Raw genomic sequence first — 18625 nt, forward strand, 5'->3', positions numbered from 1 at the left:
GTCCACCTTTCCTGGAAAGATTGTTTGTTTCAATTAGGGATGCACCGAATCCACTATTTTGGATTTGGCCGAACCCCCAAATCCTTTTGCAAAAGATTTGCCGGAATACCAAACCCTAATTTGCATATGCAAATTAGGGATGGGAGACCATTTTTACTTCCTTGTTTTATGACAAAAAGTCATGTGATTTCCCTCTCTACCCCTAATATGCATATGCAAATTAGGATCCGGATTTGGTTCGACCAGGCAGGAGGATTCAGCCGAATCCAAATCCTGCTAAAAAAAAGGCCGAACCCTGGATTCGGTGCATCCCTAGTTTCAACACATGTGTAGAGCTGAATCGTCAGATATACAGGTAGAAACAATAGAATTCAACACTTACAACGGCCGATGTTCGGGTGCCTTATCAAAATTTCCGGCCAGCCCAATCGAATGATATCAATGTCTTCTGTTGATATTGGTTGGCTAGTCTCCCACCATGCATGAACTGATCATCGTAGGAAAATTTGTTTCGTACAATATTATCGATGCGTCTATGGCCACATTTAGGGTGATGGCACAACGGGAGATTTGTCACACTACTTATCACTACTGCAGGTGACAAATCTGCCGAAAAAGACTTAACATTGCAAAGCATTCAGGGCTCTTACACGCAGCAACATGCTGCGTCCCACCTGCGTTTGCCTATTACATGCGCATGTGTGAATACAGCCCCCTTCACAATAATTGAGTGTCTACTCCGGTGCTGAACGGAAGAAAGCTTAATAAAGGGGAGCACAAGTAAAAAGGGCAATTAGATCACTGCAAGTAAAACCTATTGGTTGCAGCGATCTGGGAGATAAATCTCCCTGTAAACCATCAACTGTAAGGCGGGCAATATCTAGCTGTATTATCAAGGGCCAAACTATTGGATCACAATGATTGGGATGCAAGCTGCCTGGGTTTGAACCACATGATGAGCAGATGTGGTCCTCTCTCTGACTGGATATTTAAACCTGCCTGGTCGACATCTGCCCATTTTTCAGACTTGGTCCGATGGGGCCAACTTGGCAGCGTAAATCTGCCCCCGTATGGCCACCTTTTGTTGCACTGACCATTATCAATACACCCCCCCCAAAGGATATGGATAGGGGAATACACAGGGATACAGAAATGTTGACAGGTCTGCTAGAGACATAGACCAGAAAATCGCCCCCTATATCTCTGTGCATTCCTCCCATTTGCAAGGCTCACCTGCAATTACACATGCCATGGGCCCTGAAAGAAACATTTGAGAAAAAATGCTTTCATTGACCCAGGACATGAATCATAACACACTGAATGCATCTTTATGAGTAAGAAAAAGTTATACTCTTACCATGGGTTGCATCATATTCAGCAAACAACAGTGCTATGGCGTCTCTAACATTCTTTAATTGTGTTTATTTGCACACTGTAACAGCTAGCGGTGAACAGGCCACTAGAAGATAAACGCAGAGACAAATTATACACTGCAAATGTTGGAGAAAGTGTTGTGCAAGCTATATATAGATATAATACACAAAAGCCATAAATATTCTGTAAATTGTATCCTTATGTGATGTCATCAGTTATAAACAGTGAGTTCTGACATCATCTCTGTCACATGACTCACTGAAACTTGTGTATTTATAATAAATAAAGTACCCCCAGTTGCAAAATATGAGGATATTAGAAGTTACCTCGGAGTTACATGACCTGTATATGAAACTCCTCGGTAACTTATAATATCCTTATAATTTACAAGAGGGGGTACTTTATTCACTACATATACAAAGCAGCAACATCACACTAGGAGTTAAAGCTATAACTTGCAGTTGCAGGAATGTAGTAGCTCGGAGCTGTCCCACATCAAAGCAACATGGCTGCCCCTGAACCACGAGCTAAAAGTTCTCGAGCGCAGCAGCGATTATTCATAGATAGCGACGCAGGCTAGCAGCGAAGTGATGCAACATGTTTTCGAGTCAGGAAGAGGCGGGGCCGCTGCCAGGGTTGGTTAGAACCGGTCTCGGAGAACTGAACAGCCTGGTGGGCAGGAACCTGGGAACAAACCTGTGATTCGGTGCACTGACACAAGCACAGACCTCGCGAACAGCCAATCTGTCGCCATCACATGGGCTTGGGAGCCACGCCTACGCGAGAGCTAATAAAAAGCTGTCAGCCGCAGAGCCAACGCTCAGCCCTTACATGTAAACAGCGGGGAGTCTCGGAGGCTGTGAGCAGTGCCCCTTTCACTGCAGAGCCCTCTCGGTAAGCGGCGCTTATTGCATTTCATTTAAGCATCAGTCGTTAGAGAGAGATTTTAGTTTTAATGTCTGGCGGACGCATAAGTGTATAGGAGAGCTTCAATTGCGGCATTTGGCTAATTTATTTTGATTTCAATCTGCCTTTGTTTTATCGCAAGTTTTAGAGTGCAAGCTCTTGTGAGTCTACCTTCATTCGCTTGTCTCGGTTTTTACTTTTGCATTCAATCGCTATGCATTGTACAGCGCTGCGCAATATGTTTGCGGTTTATACGTAACCTTAATCATTAGAATTGCGTTAAAAGTTGCTGCCCTGAATGTATGTGCGCACGAGTTTTATCACCTGGCCCGTTTATGTCAGCGAGCAAGTGTTGCACATTGTGTAAATCGCTGCAGTGAGGCAGGCGGACTATACGGAGGCCCAGAAGGGATAGGGGCGCCAATTCATATACAATTTCAATAAATATTGGTAAAACAGGTCAATCTCTAGACATTTTTGGTGCCTGCAAACGAATTTGCTGTGGGGCCCAGTAATGTCTAGCTATGCCACTGCAGTGAGTATATATGTCCTTTGCGTATATGACCAGAGACTATAAGTCTAGTGACTATAAGTTAGTGCAGAGATTGTAAATCCAGTGGGTATACAGAGGCTGTTTCATGTAGGTGAATTAATGAGCGTAGTTTTTATCACTGAACACAGACTGCACAGGAGCATGACACAAAAGGTTACTAAAAGCAATAACAATGTGGCCCCCGGGGCATTGTGTTTGCAGCCCCCTGTGCTGTGGCCGGCCGTTCCTTTGCCGATGCAGCAAAAGAGCTCACTTTAATGTTATTGTTGACTTTGCGGCCTCCCTTGTAGCATTGTCATGGATTGGATGGGGGCTAATGGACGTTCGGGAGGTGTGAAGTGAACAGCAGGGCTACAATGTGGCGACTCTTTGCAACTTGCCATTTTTTTCTTTATTGTGCTTCTGTTGGGAGACTGCATTTGCTGAACAAGCTAGAGTGACTTCCAAAAGGGGGGACCTTTTTACCCTGATTGCCTGAGAAAATATGATTCTACTATAAATAAAGAAACCAGGGGAGAGTCTTTGGACACCACCACAAGCAAAACTTCTTCTTCAGGAGTCCTGCTAAGATTCTGCTATTTATATTCTGCTATAGTTTTCCATGCAGCGTTACCTTTGTACATGTGACTATGAAACCTTTCATATTACATACTGCTGCTTTTATATTCTCGGGTTCTGCCTAAATGTTGGATACTTTCACAGGCCTGTGGGGCAACATTCTCTAAACTTTGGGGATGCAAATGCTCTGCTTGGACAATGGCTTGGCCTTGTTTTACAAGATAAGCTGCTTCTCTCTATGCCCATTCTGGAGACTGTTATCATTTCCATTATATTTTGTTAATGCACAGTAATGTATTCTAAATAGATCTATTGTTTTTCTCTGTCTTCAGGAATTCATGTGCTTGCTCCTTCCCTTAGTACTCCCTTAGCTGAAGGCCTGGCTCATTGTGAGCACTTTAAACTGTGGGGGGTGCATAGTGCAGAAATGGATTGTTACTTACAGCAAAGGTACTTCTATATTAGTATATCAAATTTTTTTAAATTTGGTAATTTAGGGGTTCCAAACTGCTTTTATAGCTTTCATAGTGAGAAGAGTGCATTTGACATGGGTGACATCACTGAGCAACTTTCCTAAGGATATGTTGTACAGTTTTTTCTTATATTTGAATCTGTACTGTATACAAGACTGTATACAAGACTAAAGCCTTAGATTTTTTTTTTTTAGCTCTTTGCAAATGCTAGTATCCTTCTTTATGATTGGGGAGCAGCTTCAGGATGATCGGGGGCCTAATTGAGTTGTATTTCGGGAACAGCTAGCATTAAACTAAAATAAATAGTCATGCTTTCGTTTAATGTTTTGTTTATCTTTTTTCCTGAGACCTTCTTGGACTTGTGCACCTATTAAAGACTGTGCATTCATTTTATCTAAATAAATCCCCTAAAAAATTAAATGTGGATGCTTTTTAAAAATCCAGCCTTTGTATAAAGAGAGAAACATTTGTAATTTTGAAGGGTTGGGCACAGCAGTGGTGGGCCACTGAACATTCTGTAAGTAAGCTAATAGATGTAAGTATGGGCCTGAAATAGTTAATCGCACATCTGATGTATCTTTATAATCAAATGTAAATAGTCTTTTCACTTTCTATCTGGCAGCATCCCATTGTAAATAAAATATTTTGTAGTAGCATCAGTCTTGTTTTTTTAAAGGCAGATTTGTACAAAGCCATGAATAACATTTGCACAGCATTTGAGTACTCGGCCTGTTGTATGTTATACTTCTCTGCTATGCAGTATAGGGCCTTATTGGTTGAATGATAGTCCCAATGCTTAATCAGTAGCTTGTTTATATTAAGTACGGAATGCTTGGGACCTGGGGGGTTTCTGTAAGTTGTATCACCTTACATTTTCTGCTAAAAACACTAAAACATTAATTAAATGGAATAGAGCGGTTTTGAAATTCTTAATATGGTTATTTGCTCGATGGGTGACAGTGGATGTAACGGTTTTTATTTTTATATAGACAGAAAATACTGTGAGGATAAGTTGAGCAATGCTAATTAGTAGATTATAATGTATATATGTATAAGCTTCTAGAGTCTAACAAAATATTCTAATATTTTTTATTTTTTTTTTAACTGCCCCTTTTTGGTTCCCTCACTAGACAAGACTGTTTTCAACACCGTTTCTGCCAATGCATTGTAACATTTGATTTGCTCGGTTGAAACAAAAAAACATAGATCTCAATAATGCCAGTCTTGATGGACACATTGTTTCTAAATGTTTGCCATGTGAAATGCTGCCAGAAAGCACTGGGAAATAATAATCTTGAAAATAAAGATATATATATATCTATATCTATATATTTATTTCTATATATTTATCTCTATCTATCTATCTATCTATCTATCTATCTATCTATCTATCTATCTATCTATCTATCTATATATATATATAATTTTTTTTATTAAGGCCTGTGAATTTCAGGCCATAGTTTACATGCAAGTCACTTGTTTTAAACCCCCCCCATGATTAACTGTTTCTGCACATTGTTTTCACTTTGTGGAACAGCACTGCCCTCTGTGGTTTCTTGATGAATAAGTATGTATATGTTTATTTATAATTATAAATGATGGCCTAATGTTTTGTGAACAAAAAGTAATTGTCGTGCACCTCCTAGTTGAGCGGATGGTTCCTGAGAACTTTTGTAGCATTTAATTATATAATGTCTGAACAAAATGAACAAAGAAATCACAAATGTACAAACGTCATCTTTACATGTCTTTAATATACAAGATAAGTGCACATTAAAATATAGCATTACATATAACCTCAAAATTGCAGTGCAGTCAGGCCTGGATTTGTGGGAAGGTCACAAAGGCCCGGGCCTGGGATAGCAGGATTTTAGGGGCAGCATGCTGCCCAACCGCATTCTGATTCAGAGATCTGTGCCAGAATGCAGTGTGATCACAAAATGATACAGATTCTAAGTCTATCTACCTATAGCTAGCTTGTAAAAGCTGTTTGATAGTGGCAGCGAATTAATAATCCATTATATTTGTTTTTTTTTTTTTTCTTTTAGGGTCTCTTTCCAGCCATCTGGGATCTCTGCACTTCCAAATTAATTTTTTCTTCCACAAACCCCCCAAATTCCCCAGCCCCCATATTTTTGATTCCCATCCATCTGTTGGATTTTTTCTATCTCAGGATTGCCTTTTTGTTTTTTGGCCACCATGGTACAGAAGAAAACTACTGAAATGAAAGGATTTCACCGTTCTTTTAAGGTATGCTGAATGTTAGGATAACTTGTATACTCTGCCGCCAGATTGTGGCAGCAACATGGACCGAGACTGATCTTGTCTGTTCTATATAATACTAAAATAAACTTAAGTAGTGTTTCTGAATAAAACAATACATAATGTTTAAATGCAGGTTTTCAACCTGGAAATTCGGCTCATCTAGTGCAGAAAGCGCAATTGCATTCTTTGCACTAGCGACGTGGGGGGAGGGGTGGCAAAACGAAGGCCTCTGGCAGCAAAATGGGCACAATCGCCCCTGAGTGAATATATACTGTGTATTGTGAGTCCGTCAACTACATTTGTCCCAGAACATGTGATGTGAATCAGCTGGAAAGAAAGTAAAGCACTACTCTGGGGCATCTTCAGAGGCACACGTTTTTCATTGATAAAGGGCTATGGTGGGGGAAGGGAGGGGTTTGTTGATGGTGATGATTTTAACACCACCCCTTGGCCAGATGCTTATCTGATCATGTAATTACAAATTTCCCCAAGACAGGATTGGAATGCTGCAAATGTACACTTACTGGCTACCTAGAATTAAAATATAGGGTATAGCCTGCTTGGGGAGCAACATTTAAAAAAGATGCTAACTGTAACAGACGGGGGCAGTGTAAACAGGCAGTAAATGGGAACTGTTCTTTACATTTTCTAAATATAGTTCAATTCTGTATTTCAAAGAAAGTTTGACCCAAAGCATTTATGAAGCAACTTAGAGGTTGATTTTTAGAGTAACTCTGTTTCAGAAAATGTTCAGATGTTTTCATTGATTATATACTTTTAAATGATCATATTTCCATGAGATGAAGATGATGTATATTAATGCATGCGCACATGCACAACTGGCTGGTAATTACATTGTTGCAGTCAGAACAGATTTTGTTGAAGCATCCCTTTGCATGGAAGTATGCTTATAGTCATTCGCAGAAAGTTATTTTGTATTGTGGTTAAGCACTGATGTTTGTTCTTGGCTGCAAAAGTGTGCATGATTTGGGTATTGAATGCTATTTTCCCCAAACGTGTGTAAAAATAATTCAGCTCATAAAATCTCAGTGCTCTATCCTGTTTTGCTATGTGTTTTGTTCTGGTAGAACAAGTCCTTCCTTTAAGTGACGTGTGTCTTTGCGTCCTTCCCCCTTGTTTAAAAATAAGACTTGTTGCTGGGCAGAGGTGGAAGAAAAATGGGAGGAGTTGAGGTGAGCAAGTTAAAGGGCTGCCGGAGATTTCATAAATACACTTCTGCTGAGCAGCTTGCTTTGCATGCGTTATTCCTCCTCTTATCTTGTTTTTTATGTTTTGTTAATTCAACTGGCCTTGCATATGTGATTTCAAATCATTTAACAGAAAAACACAGAAGCATATTTCTTTTTATAAATTGGGCTCATTTGTTGGAAATAAACAGTTTTACTATCCTCTGTTCCAGCACTTTTCAGTCTTAATTCAGTATCCTTAGCCGCATTTTTTTTTATTGCTGCTGAACTTCATGTGACACGACTCCTGTGGAGATACCCATTCCTGATTGATGAGATATGCAGACAAGATATCTATTAGTGCAGTTAAAATGTTTCTTTTGTGCTCAGTGTCCAATAGGTAATCAACATAACAAAACAAAAAAGCTAAAACGTTAAGGGTAAGGCCACACTGGGCGTTTTCGCTTCGTCTTTGCGGCGACCAATCTCTCCAAATGCCTTCTAATCACACGCGGCAGTTTGTTTTCCAAATTCGCCCAAAGTTGCCTCACGAAGAAACTTCGGGCGACTTTGGAAAATGAAGCGCCGCGTGTGCTTTAGCAGTTCGGGGAGATTGCCGCCCAGAAGAAGAGGCGATTAGTCGCCAGGCGACAAATTCTCCTCTAATCTCCTTGTGTGAACTAACCCTTAGTAAGTGTTTACACGATAAAGGTAGATACACTGATCTTTTCTTAAGTTCTTAAGCGCTCATTAAGTCTAGTGATCTTGCGTATTTAAGATTTTTAGTGTGTTTTTTTTTTTTTTTTTTAAGAAAATGTCTCCCTTTTTTTCAACAGGGTCAGAACCCTTTTGACGCAGCTTATGAGATGGAAGCCAGAAACATGGAATCAGTGTTCAATTTTGACTGCCCCTCTCGTCCTGGTAAGTAAACGATGTACATATGAAAACAGTCTGGGCGTCAACAGCGTAGACATATAACACTGCATTTATAACTAGAATCTAGTATTCAAATTTTTTTTGACTGCTTTTTTACTCTTTGCCTAGATGTGCCTTCCAGTGCCCCCATTGATATCCCTGATGCCAAAAAAAGAACAAAGAAGAAAAAACGTTGCAGGGCAACAGACAGCTTTACTGGGCGGTTTGATGGTATGTTGTGTTAAAATAAGCTTGCTTGTTTTTCCCTGTTCTGTCACTGCACACTGTCTAGTTCTGTTAGCATATTCCTTTTTTTCTTGTCTATCTACATTGCTCTGTGTGGATTATCATGGTGGTGTATCAAGGTTTGCAGAAATCCGTGTCTCTTGTGGTCTGTCTAGATATGTACCAGTTGCAGCAAGAAATCCTTGGAGAAGGTGCTTATGCAAAAGTTCAGAGCTGCATTAATCTCATCACCAATAAGGAGTATGCTGTAAAGGTGAGGGGAAAAAAAAAAGTCATTACACTCTGCAATTCTTTGGCCCCAACCCATTTTATACTGTCAAACCTAGCATTTTCTCTCTGGTGGAAAAACGGAGAATACAGGGCTACAACCCAGTGCTGTCTCGTATCTCCTAACAGTGACATGAATATGCTATATAAGAGATGTATTTTTTTTTCATGCTTTATGCCAGTGGAGCACTTGGTCGGACATTAACCAGGCATATGGATTGTCAGACTTACTAGCATGATATCTGGCAAATATTAGGCCCGATCATAAATTGGGCAAGCTGTCCAGAGGCTCCCATATACGGGCCAAAAAGTTGCTCCTTATATTGGTCCATGTATGGTCAGCTTTAAAGCTGACGTTTATTGTATTCTGATTAAATGTCAAACCTCTAATGTCAAATCCTCAAATACGCAAGGCTTTCTATATTGTACTGTTCATGACAATGTAAGTTCCCCACCCCATATCTTCTGTCTTGGTAGGGAACTTGGTACAGGAATTGTTTTTTTTTCAGCCTTCAAAGCTTTACCAAGATAATAATTTGTAGCAACATATATTTAAATCTCAATGTGTTTTTTTTTTTGTTTTTTTTTTTTGTTTTTTTTTTTCCAGATAATTGAGAAAAGGCCTGGCCACAGTAGAAGCAGAGTTTTCAGGGAGGTGGAGATGTTGTATCAGTGTCAGGGTCATAGGTAAGAGATCTTTTACCTTCACACTGGGATAAATTATTAGAGAATGAGTTTTAAACTCTGTGGTGTAACACAAGATTATATACCTGCATGGATGAAAGGCATCTACTGTACATTGAGCTATGGCCACTGTATTATCCTTTCATGCCTTCATGATATCTGCATATTTTAGACTTGTGTAAATTGTACCTCCACTCATGTACACATTAGCCCACAACAAAATATTCTTTTCTACAGCAACGTATTGGAACTAATAGAATTCTTTGAAGAGGAAGATAAATTCTACCTGGTGTTTGAGAAGATGTGTGGTGGTGAGTGTTTCATTGTGTCTCCTTTAAGACAACAACTTTGAATGTACTGCAGCACATTTTTAAAATTAAATGCTTGTTTTTACTCTTACTGTTTGTGTAATAAAATTGTTAAAGAAGAATAAAACTGCTGTAAGGTTTTTAACGTACCCTAGCTAATCACAAAAGTGCTTGCATGACCATTGTTCTTTATATGGATATTGATTATCCGTAGACCATATGTATGTATTTGGCTCATAATGGAACTTTTAGTTCTTTCTATGTGCACTCTGGTTAAATGAAATATGATTTTCCCCTTAAAAATTGTGTACAATAAATAAAAATCACATCTTGTTACCTGCAGTAGTTTTTCAGTTATATATGCTATAGAGCTATGTAGATGTTCAGTTTCCTCTGTTTTCACAGCTGCAAAATTAAGTTAAACTTTCTCTTGTCCACCTAAAGTTTAGCAAGGCTTGCTCTAAAATGAAATTTGTATTTGGCCTACAGGTTCCATACTGAATCACATTCACAGACGCAGGCATTTCAATGAACGAGAGGCTAGTTTTGTGGTGCGGGACATTGCAGAAGCTCTAAACTATTTGCACAACAAAGGTGCGTCCTGGGCCAAGTAGGTCGCTTACAATCTAGGATGGAAGGAAAATAAAAGTTGTTAAAGGAGAAGGAAAGGCTAAAATTAAGTCCGCTTTTTCAGAAAGGTCTATATGAATACACCAGTAAACCCTCAGCGTTTGTTCTGAGTACTCTGTCAAAGGAAACACAACATTTCTTTCCTTCTATTGTGTTCACATGGGCTTCTGTATTAGACTTCCTGTTTATAGCTTAAACCACTAGGGTTTGAGCATGCTCAGTTTGCTCCCCTCCCTGCTGTAATCTGAGCCCAGAGCTATAAGTGAGCAGGGAGAGACTCAGGAAGTGATGTCACACCAAGCTAATATGGCAGTCCTAAACAAACAGAGAGAGCTTCTAGAGCTGTTTACTCGGGTATGGTAAAGTATTCTGCAGAATAATGACTTGCACTATTGGCAATAAACTGCTTTGATAGCTTTCCTTCTCCTTTAATGTACCCTGCTTGCCTCATCCTGCTAAGTATCCAGGTCTGTTCAGTGACCCTATTTTATATTATTTTGCAGGTATAGCACATAGGGACCTGAAACCTGAAAATATACTTTGTGAAAGCCCTCATCAAGTAAGTTGACTCGTGTTTACATGTATAAAGCCTTTTTAAGGTCATGTATGCAATTACATTGGTGAGGGTACTATCAAAAGTTATATTCAGAAACATGATATAGTTGCTGTGCAGTGGTTTAACTAACTTTAAACTACATTTTATTACCCAACACAATTTATTGATAAAATGTCCCACATAGTATCTGTTATCATACTGTTGCTTGATTGTCCTTAGGCATAACCTATTATTCATTATATAAAGTATGTTCAATGCATTCGGCAAGGATCACTGATACTTAAAATTGTCTGTACTTTCATTGATTACACTTTTTTTGTTTGGTGACTTCATTGAAATGCTAAACGAAACGTATTGATTATTTAAACATATTGGGGACTTAAACATTCATTATTCATTGTGTTCCTTTGGTTTTGAAGGTGTCACCAGTGAAGATTTGTGATTTCGACCTTGGAAGTGGTATTAAGCTGAACAGTGACTGCTCCCCAATCTCCACGCCAGAGCTGCTCACACCTGTAAGAATTTGTTTTATGTAATTGCCTCATAGACAGATATACTGGAGATTGAGTGTACCAGCTTTGCTCACTTTCTGGCACTCTGTCTGCCTCTGAAGTCATTCATGTGTCGCTTTCTTGCAGTCAGTAAAGCACTTTGGCATTAATTGTGATTGCTGCAGGACCTTACTTTAGTTTAGCTTCTAATCACCCAACCAATTTCCTAGTTTCTTTGTTTATTTAGCACCAACACCTTTACACAGTGCTTTGGAGATTGTTCATGGTTCACATTAGTACCTGTCTCCGTGAAAGGATTACATATTCACATAAAAGATGAGGGTCAGTTTAATCAGAAGCTACTTAACCTGCATGTAAATTTTTATTATATGCAGGAGCAAATCCATGTAGACAGTCCTGGTTATAAACATCAATGTTGTTGCTTTACTTTTAGTCATTACAGCATAAGGATATCTGCCCTAAGGGGTGGTTGTCCCCTGGCTGCCAGAAGCCTTCACACCCACTCTCCTCCCTTCTGTCTTTTCTCAGAAAGCAACTGTTCCCTGGCATAATCCCATGGTTGTTTTGGCAGAGGCTTTAGTAGGGAGTATAAACTTTAATGTCCGAAAGTGACCTTGTGTGCTTATTAACCTTTGCATGGCAGCTACTTTATATATGCAGATTGGCAGTAAAATGATTGTACTTGCACAGCACATACATTAAAAAAAATAAGACACACTGTATATATTTAGCTGAGAGTTAACATTGCTTTTTTTGAAATCCAATTTATGTAATGTGCATATTTTTATGTTCCTTATGGATGTCTTTCATACTACAGAATATATTCTAGACATGTGTTTCTGTTTAACAGTGGTCCTTTCTGTTTGAATAAAGTAGTTAATAGGATCATATATTTATAGGATCATATATAATTTTTTATACTAATATGGTCCATAGTCTTGTCCGTATGTTTGCCATTGATTTGAATACACATATTGATATTTAGTACAAAAAAAACAAAAAAAAAAAAAAAGGGTTTGCCAAGTTAAACTGACTTAACTACTGGCTTAATTTGACTATACAATAGTTGGTTTGGTATCTGTGCATTAATTGAAGCATATGTCCTAACAGTGTGGATCTGCAGAGTACATGGCCCCTGAAGTGGTAGAAGCTTTTAATGAAGAAGCATCAATATATGACAAACGTTGTGACTTGTGGAGTCTTGGAGTGATCTTGTACATCATGTTGAGTGGATATCCGCCATTTGTGGGACATTGTGGAAGTGATTGTGGCTGGGATCGAGGCGAGGCCTGTCCTGCATGCCAAGTAAGATTTTTTTTCTTCTTAATCTGTAGTTACTGCCTATGTTTAAGCTCTTACAGTGCAAATTTAAGTTCCACTTCATTTTGCATTTTCTCCTTATTTTCCTGCAGAACATGCTGTTTGTAAGTATCCAGGAAGGAAAGTATGAATTCCCTGAAAAAGATTGGGCTCACATCTCATATGGAGCCAAAGATCTGATCTCAAAACTGCTGCTTCGGGATGCTAAGAAGAGACTGAGTGCAGCTCAAGTCCTGCAGCACCCATGGGTGCAGGGGGTAAGTTGACTATATTTATTACTTTGTCTTCCCAGCATGTAAAACCTGTTCTTCTGTTCCTTACATTTTTCTTTTCCCTTTTTTTTTTTTCTTCCAATTTTAGAATGCGCCTTACAACACACTTCCAACTCCAATTATCTTGCAACGGTAAGAAGCATGAGTTTAACATTTTAACACATTGTATACTTACTGGTTCTTTACTTGAGGTTAATGACATATGTGAGTTTAGCAACCTTTTAATTGAAGTAGCCTTACCTTAACTGTAATTAATTGTACTGCTATGTATATTTGAAAACAGAAGATAAGCTGTGTAGTCTGTATATCAAATGTATCATTACTGTTTAAACATTATTGATGCTTGCATACATGGTACTTTTTATCTGGCGGTTTTCTGTTAAGCAAATTGTGCTGAAAAACACTACTAGCGCTGTCAAGTTTTGCCTATTTGGGTCAGTAGGATGAGGCAGGGAGCTTTTTGGGTTTTCAATCATCTGCAAATGCCATTTGTGCAATGGATTTCCTTGAAATCCAAGTGTATACCTAATTTCCATTTCTTTAATCTACCATGCACAGGAACAGTAGTGCCAAAGATCTTACTTCATTTGCGGCAGAAGCCATTGCAATGAACCGCCAGCTAATGGAACGGGAGGAGGAAGAAGAAGGAACAGAAAACTCCTCATTGTGCCCCTTTGTGGTAAAAGCTACCTCTTGCTCCATGCAACTATCTCCACCTTCAGAGTCAAAGCTGGCAAAAAGAAGACAACAGGGCAGCAAAGGGGGAATATCCCCTCCCAGTTTGGCACCCCTGCTTATTGTCAGTGACTAAATATACTTGCCTATATTTTCATTTGAGCCGCATGTGCATTTGTGACTTGTTTTATTTGGCTATCCCAATGGAAGGGTTTTTCTTACACTGCTTTTGGCCCACTGTGCCATTAACAGTTTGTAGGTTAAGGTGGTACGCACAATGATTTATCATCATCATTATTATACATCTAACAACTTTTTAAGGTGCCGTATAAGCAAGGAATATTTGGGCTCAGAATGTTATGATTTATTCCCCTCCTTTGCTGACTGCAATTAATTCTTCTCTGAGCACTGCATGAAATCCGGTTGCTATGCTGGGCAATGCGACAACCGTACAGAATTTTGCCCTTTCTTTAGAATTTTTATACTTCTGAACAACACGAAAGGGATATAAATCTTTTATCACGAAAAGTGCAGGTTTTTAAAGCTTAAACTTGGATAAAATGGGCTACTGATTTATAAACTCCCTTCAGATTTAGTTATTCATGAAAAAATAACCAACATCTTTGCAGTGTTTATGGTATGAGTCCTAGAAATCCATTTGGTTTGTATGAAACTGTCTATGGTGAGGCACAGAATGATACGAAATGAGTCAAATGTTCTTTTAGAGCAGTGCGTGAAGAAACGTGTAAATGAAAATATAATGTACTCTCACAGTGGTGTGAGTAGTTTAAATGGCATAATATATACTTTTAATACGTTGATATTCTACCCAGCAAAAGATTTCATATTGGCTGGCTTCCATTTAATTTGCTGGAGTATGAAGGTGTTTTTTCCATTCAAAAGATCCTTTAAGAAAATGCCTTAAAGGCCCTTTTTGTTTTCCATATATTTTTATTTTGTTTTTACCAAAGGTTCATTATATTGCGCTTTTCATAACAGGAAGGTGGTTCCTGTGTTGACAGACTGTGAAATTACTCCTTTCACCATTGGGTATGTGTAGGAGGTATGGGGTTGGGTTTGGTGTCAGAAGCAAACATGTAGCATTGAAATTAATATTTGTGGCACAGAAGTGTTGATTTCTTCACCATTCAGTGTAGAATTGTGGGAAGCAGCTATTTAGATTCAGGAGTGTTAATCAAACTCCTGCACTCCTAATCCATGCACATATAATGGTTGCCCTCACTTTTATTGGCTTAATCGATTTTGGTTCCTTACTTGAGCAGAGTGCATTATCTACCTTTGCTTAAGCAACTATTTTCATATTTGAAACTGCCTCTGCATTTAGGGTAGTACTGCAACTTTCCCTATACACTTGGGTATTATGATATATGATGTCTGCTAAGGGAAGCAGACTTAGTTTCCACGCTGTTGTAATTTAAGCAATATTTGCTACTTATTTTGCAAGTACCAATATATCAAAGCAATTGTTTAGAAAGCATATTTCTAAATACAGATAGATCCTGATCATGTGGTTTAAAGAATTATGAGCGAAATGGCCCATTGCTCTATTGTTTACGGTTTTGTTCTTGTTGCTGAATATGCCCAGTTTTTATGCAGGAAACAAGTTTTGATATTTAGATTTAAACTGCTTTTACACGTCCGCTAGCCCCCCCCATGTCAATAGGTGATGATCCAGTCCCAGATAGCCAAGATCCTCATCAAACTAAATAGTAACCTGAAATAAGGTTTTAAAAATGCCCGCAGTGGATTATCATGCTAAATAATTAGCGATATCTTTGTATACATGCAATTCTCTGTTCCGAGTATGTCAGTAAATGTCTGTGTTTTCTCTTCACTGTGTGACAAATATTAAGTCCACAGCTTGCATGGCTAACCAGTTATTTTTACTCAGCGTGCATCTAATTGAACTATAAATTAGCCTTACTGGATGTGGATTTAAATTGTGTCCATTAAGGACTGAAATGGCACCCCAAAATACACCTTCACTGATTTATAATCAACCCTTGAGCCCTGTTCAACACTTGCTAATTGGCAATTTAGATAAATTAAGCATGGTTGCTCAGGAACCAGTTTAGTTTGATGGATAAACTAAAAATCTAACATATTGGTATTACATGGACAGAACTTGGGTTACCCAGGGTTTGGGCTAAAATGCTTCCTAAAACTGCAGCTTTAGAAATGCTAGTGAATCGGGAAAGCTTAGAATTTTCGGTGTGTACTGATTTTTTTCATAGAAGTTTTGCAGAGAGAGTTCCTGGAGGTCACATTGAGAGTAATGGTATGTAAAATTTGGGCAAAGTGTCTCTGCAAAGTTGTGTAGTACTGTACATAAGCATTCTCAAATGTTTGGTTAACTGATCAAAGGGTAGGGATGTTTAGGTGCAGCAGAGTTCTTGTCTGGTAAGGATAGCTATACCATTGTGAGTAAAGCTTTTGTTCTGCATTTGGGAAGCTGTAGATATCGGTCTACAGTACAGGCTGCTATTTTACTACTTCTCTGCAGCAATCTCTTTGTTTTTGAATAATGTGAAAATTATACAAACTACCAAATGCTTGCTAAAAACTTTGTTTTAAATTCCAAGCCCCATGGTGTATCAGATTTTGCTTGGCTGTATTTGTTCTCTTAATTCATTCAGTTGTAGCTTTGAACAGTAAAGCACTGAGGGTATGGATTCCACACCATAGAGAAGAAGTTCATGTGCAGTGTCACAGCAGGGGTGAAAAGTGGAAAAATTGCTAGCTGTCTAATTCCATTTTAGTTTGAGGCAACGGAGTGCTCGACATGTAGTTATGCAAAAGTGAACCAGTGAACATTATGGACAATTGCTTTTACAGACATGCCTGTGGTGATGCTCTGCTATGAAAAGGAATTTTCAGGCGATTAGTAGCTTGTGTCTTCTCATTGTAGACCGAACAACCCGTGTGCAATTTTGATGAGATATTTCAGGATAAATACTCCTCACTCATGATAGATATTCACAAACTGCTGCAGGAATTGTCATGAGGTTCAGATAGTTTAATGAATGTTCGGATCCACCTTATTGGGCTAGCCATGGATTTCATATCAGTTGTTTTTCTGCATTTGTGTATAAAGTAAACTTGTGTGGGACGTGTGTCTTTCTCCACACCAACAAGAATGCATATATAAATTTAAAACGATCAGGGTGTTTCACAGTCAGTCACTTTCATATGGTTGATCTACACAATTGCATTGGGATCTAGACATTCCATTACTAGAATGATGGGCACTGAGTCTGATACCCCCATGTTCCTATATTACTTGTCGAACCCTGGTCAAAGATGGTGTGCTTCCCATATAACTGCAGAACTAGAATTTGAGATCCCCCTAAAGGATTCATCTGCAATTTTGCAATTTCTTGAATTAATTTTTCAAGTATTTTTTTCTTTTGTTATATCCAGAAGATTTTCTTATATTAAGAACACTTGAATCTGCTGTGTGCAGAAACCTGTATGTAAACATTGTTGAGGTCAGGGAAAAGTATTGCAAGGGTTATGAAATTACATTCCCAGGGGCTTTATTACCTGGGAAACTTTATTTTTCTCTTTAAATCCCCTTTTCTCAAGGTGGTCAAGGGAAAAGAATTTAATAGTATCTGCTCTTTTCTGATTCCTCGTCAAATTCTTAGCAGATGTTGCTTTGTTTTTTTTTTTACTACCTATTCGAATGGATGTTATAAACCTGTAAAATGCCTTCGCTTATGTTTTTTTTTTTTTTTTTTTTTTTTTTTTACTAAAAGGCACATCAACTTTATATTAAGTGTTACATTATAGGGGAAAATGCCTATGAAACATTAAAACACATTTTGTATAAAACCTCTTCTTCACCCCTCTTGAGAAACTTAAGAAAACCAGGATGAGGGTTTCTGAAAGTTTTTTCATTGATACAAATATGTAATGGGGTGTTTTTTGCTTTTTTAAAAAGGGCAAGTGCGGGTTTAAATAAGCTTTGGAATGGATCAATTTTGTGACAAATTAAGGAAATTCTGTAGTTAACAGAAAATATATATATAAAAAAAAAAAAAGTTTTCTAGCATAGAAGGTAAATCACTCTGCTTTTATAAAGTCTGGTTTCTCATTAAGGTATTCCCTATAGTCCATGTTAATAAAAATGGGTTTAATAACCATGCCCTTAATGGAGAACATGAAAAATCCACTTTATTTTTTTATATAAAATGGTTTTCAGAAAAAAAAATCTGGGCACAGTCTCATTCAAGATAAGTATTTTCTTTTCTTTTAAACTGCCAAAGGTTTATATGCAACATACTTTGTAATGCACTGTGGAATTGTGGACTTTTCTAGCTTTAAGGGCAATGTCACATGTGGTGCTTAATCACCCTCTGTAGATAGTCTGTCCTGTCCTGCTGGTGACATAACATCCAAAAATACACTTTGGAGGCAATCTCCCACGTGCGACAAAAGCACCACTTGTAACATAGCCCATAAGGTAAAAAGGGTTTTGTTTTTCTTGGGGAGGGAGGACAGGAAACATAATGAAAAAAAATCTGGAAAAAAATAAGCACTTTACTGTATTTTAACAGGTTTTCTGATGCAGCTAAATGGGGATCTGTTTAATCTCCTTATTCCATCAGAACTTTTGTATTCAGTTTTTTGTAATAATTGAATTAAAGGTCAGAAAAATTTGCAAACTCTCATTTTTTTTTCATCCGCATAAACATAATGTGTTGTATTGTATCTCTGTACAGTTGATATGAACAATCATAAGAGGTTGTTACTGCTGTCCTGTGTTTGAACTTTTCAGCAGCAAGTAGTCCGCACAACAAACGCACAGACTCGGTCGTAGTGCAGGTTTTCCCAGTAGCCACTTTCACTGGTATATACAGCATTCAATATTGAACAGCACTATTCAATATCTTGAATTTAA

At 38.2% G+C, this 18625-nt stretch overlaps 1 protein-coding gene across 1 annotated transcript; it reads left to right on the forward strand.

Moving 5' to 3' along the window:
- The first annotated feature begins 2225 nt into the window (after positions 1-2225).
- On the forward strand, positions 2226-18389 carry mknk2.L (MAPK interacting serine/threonine kinase 2 L homeolog). The gene is given in 14 exon segments (NM_001090231.1): positions 2226-2268; positions 5913-6114; positions 8153-8237; positions 8361-8462; positions 8633-8730; positions 9352-9431; positions 9666-9739; positions 10226-10330; positions 10870-10925; positions 11342-11437; positions 12545-12739; positions 12847-13011; positions 13115-13158; positions 13585-18389. Coding segments are annotated over 13 exon segments (1404 nt in total). The 5' UTR covers positions 2226-2268; positions 5913-6063; the 3' UTR covers positions 13838-18389.
- The last annotated feature ends 236 nt before the right edge of the window (positions 18390-18625 follow it).

This window comes from Xenopus laevis, chromosome 1L (genome assembly GCF_017654675.1).
Source record: "Xenopus laevis strain J_2021 chromosome 1L, Xenopus_laevis_v10.1, whole genome shotgun sequence".
Taxonomy (NCBI): Eukaryota; Metazoa; Chordata; class Amphibia; order Anura; family Pipidae; genus Xenopus; species Xenopus laevis.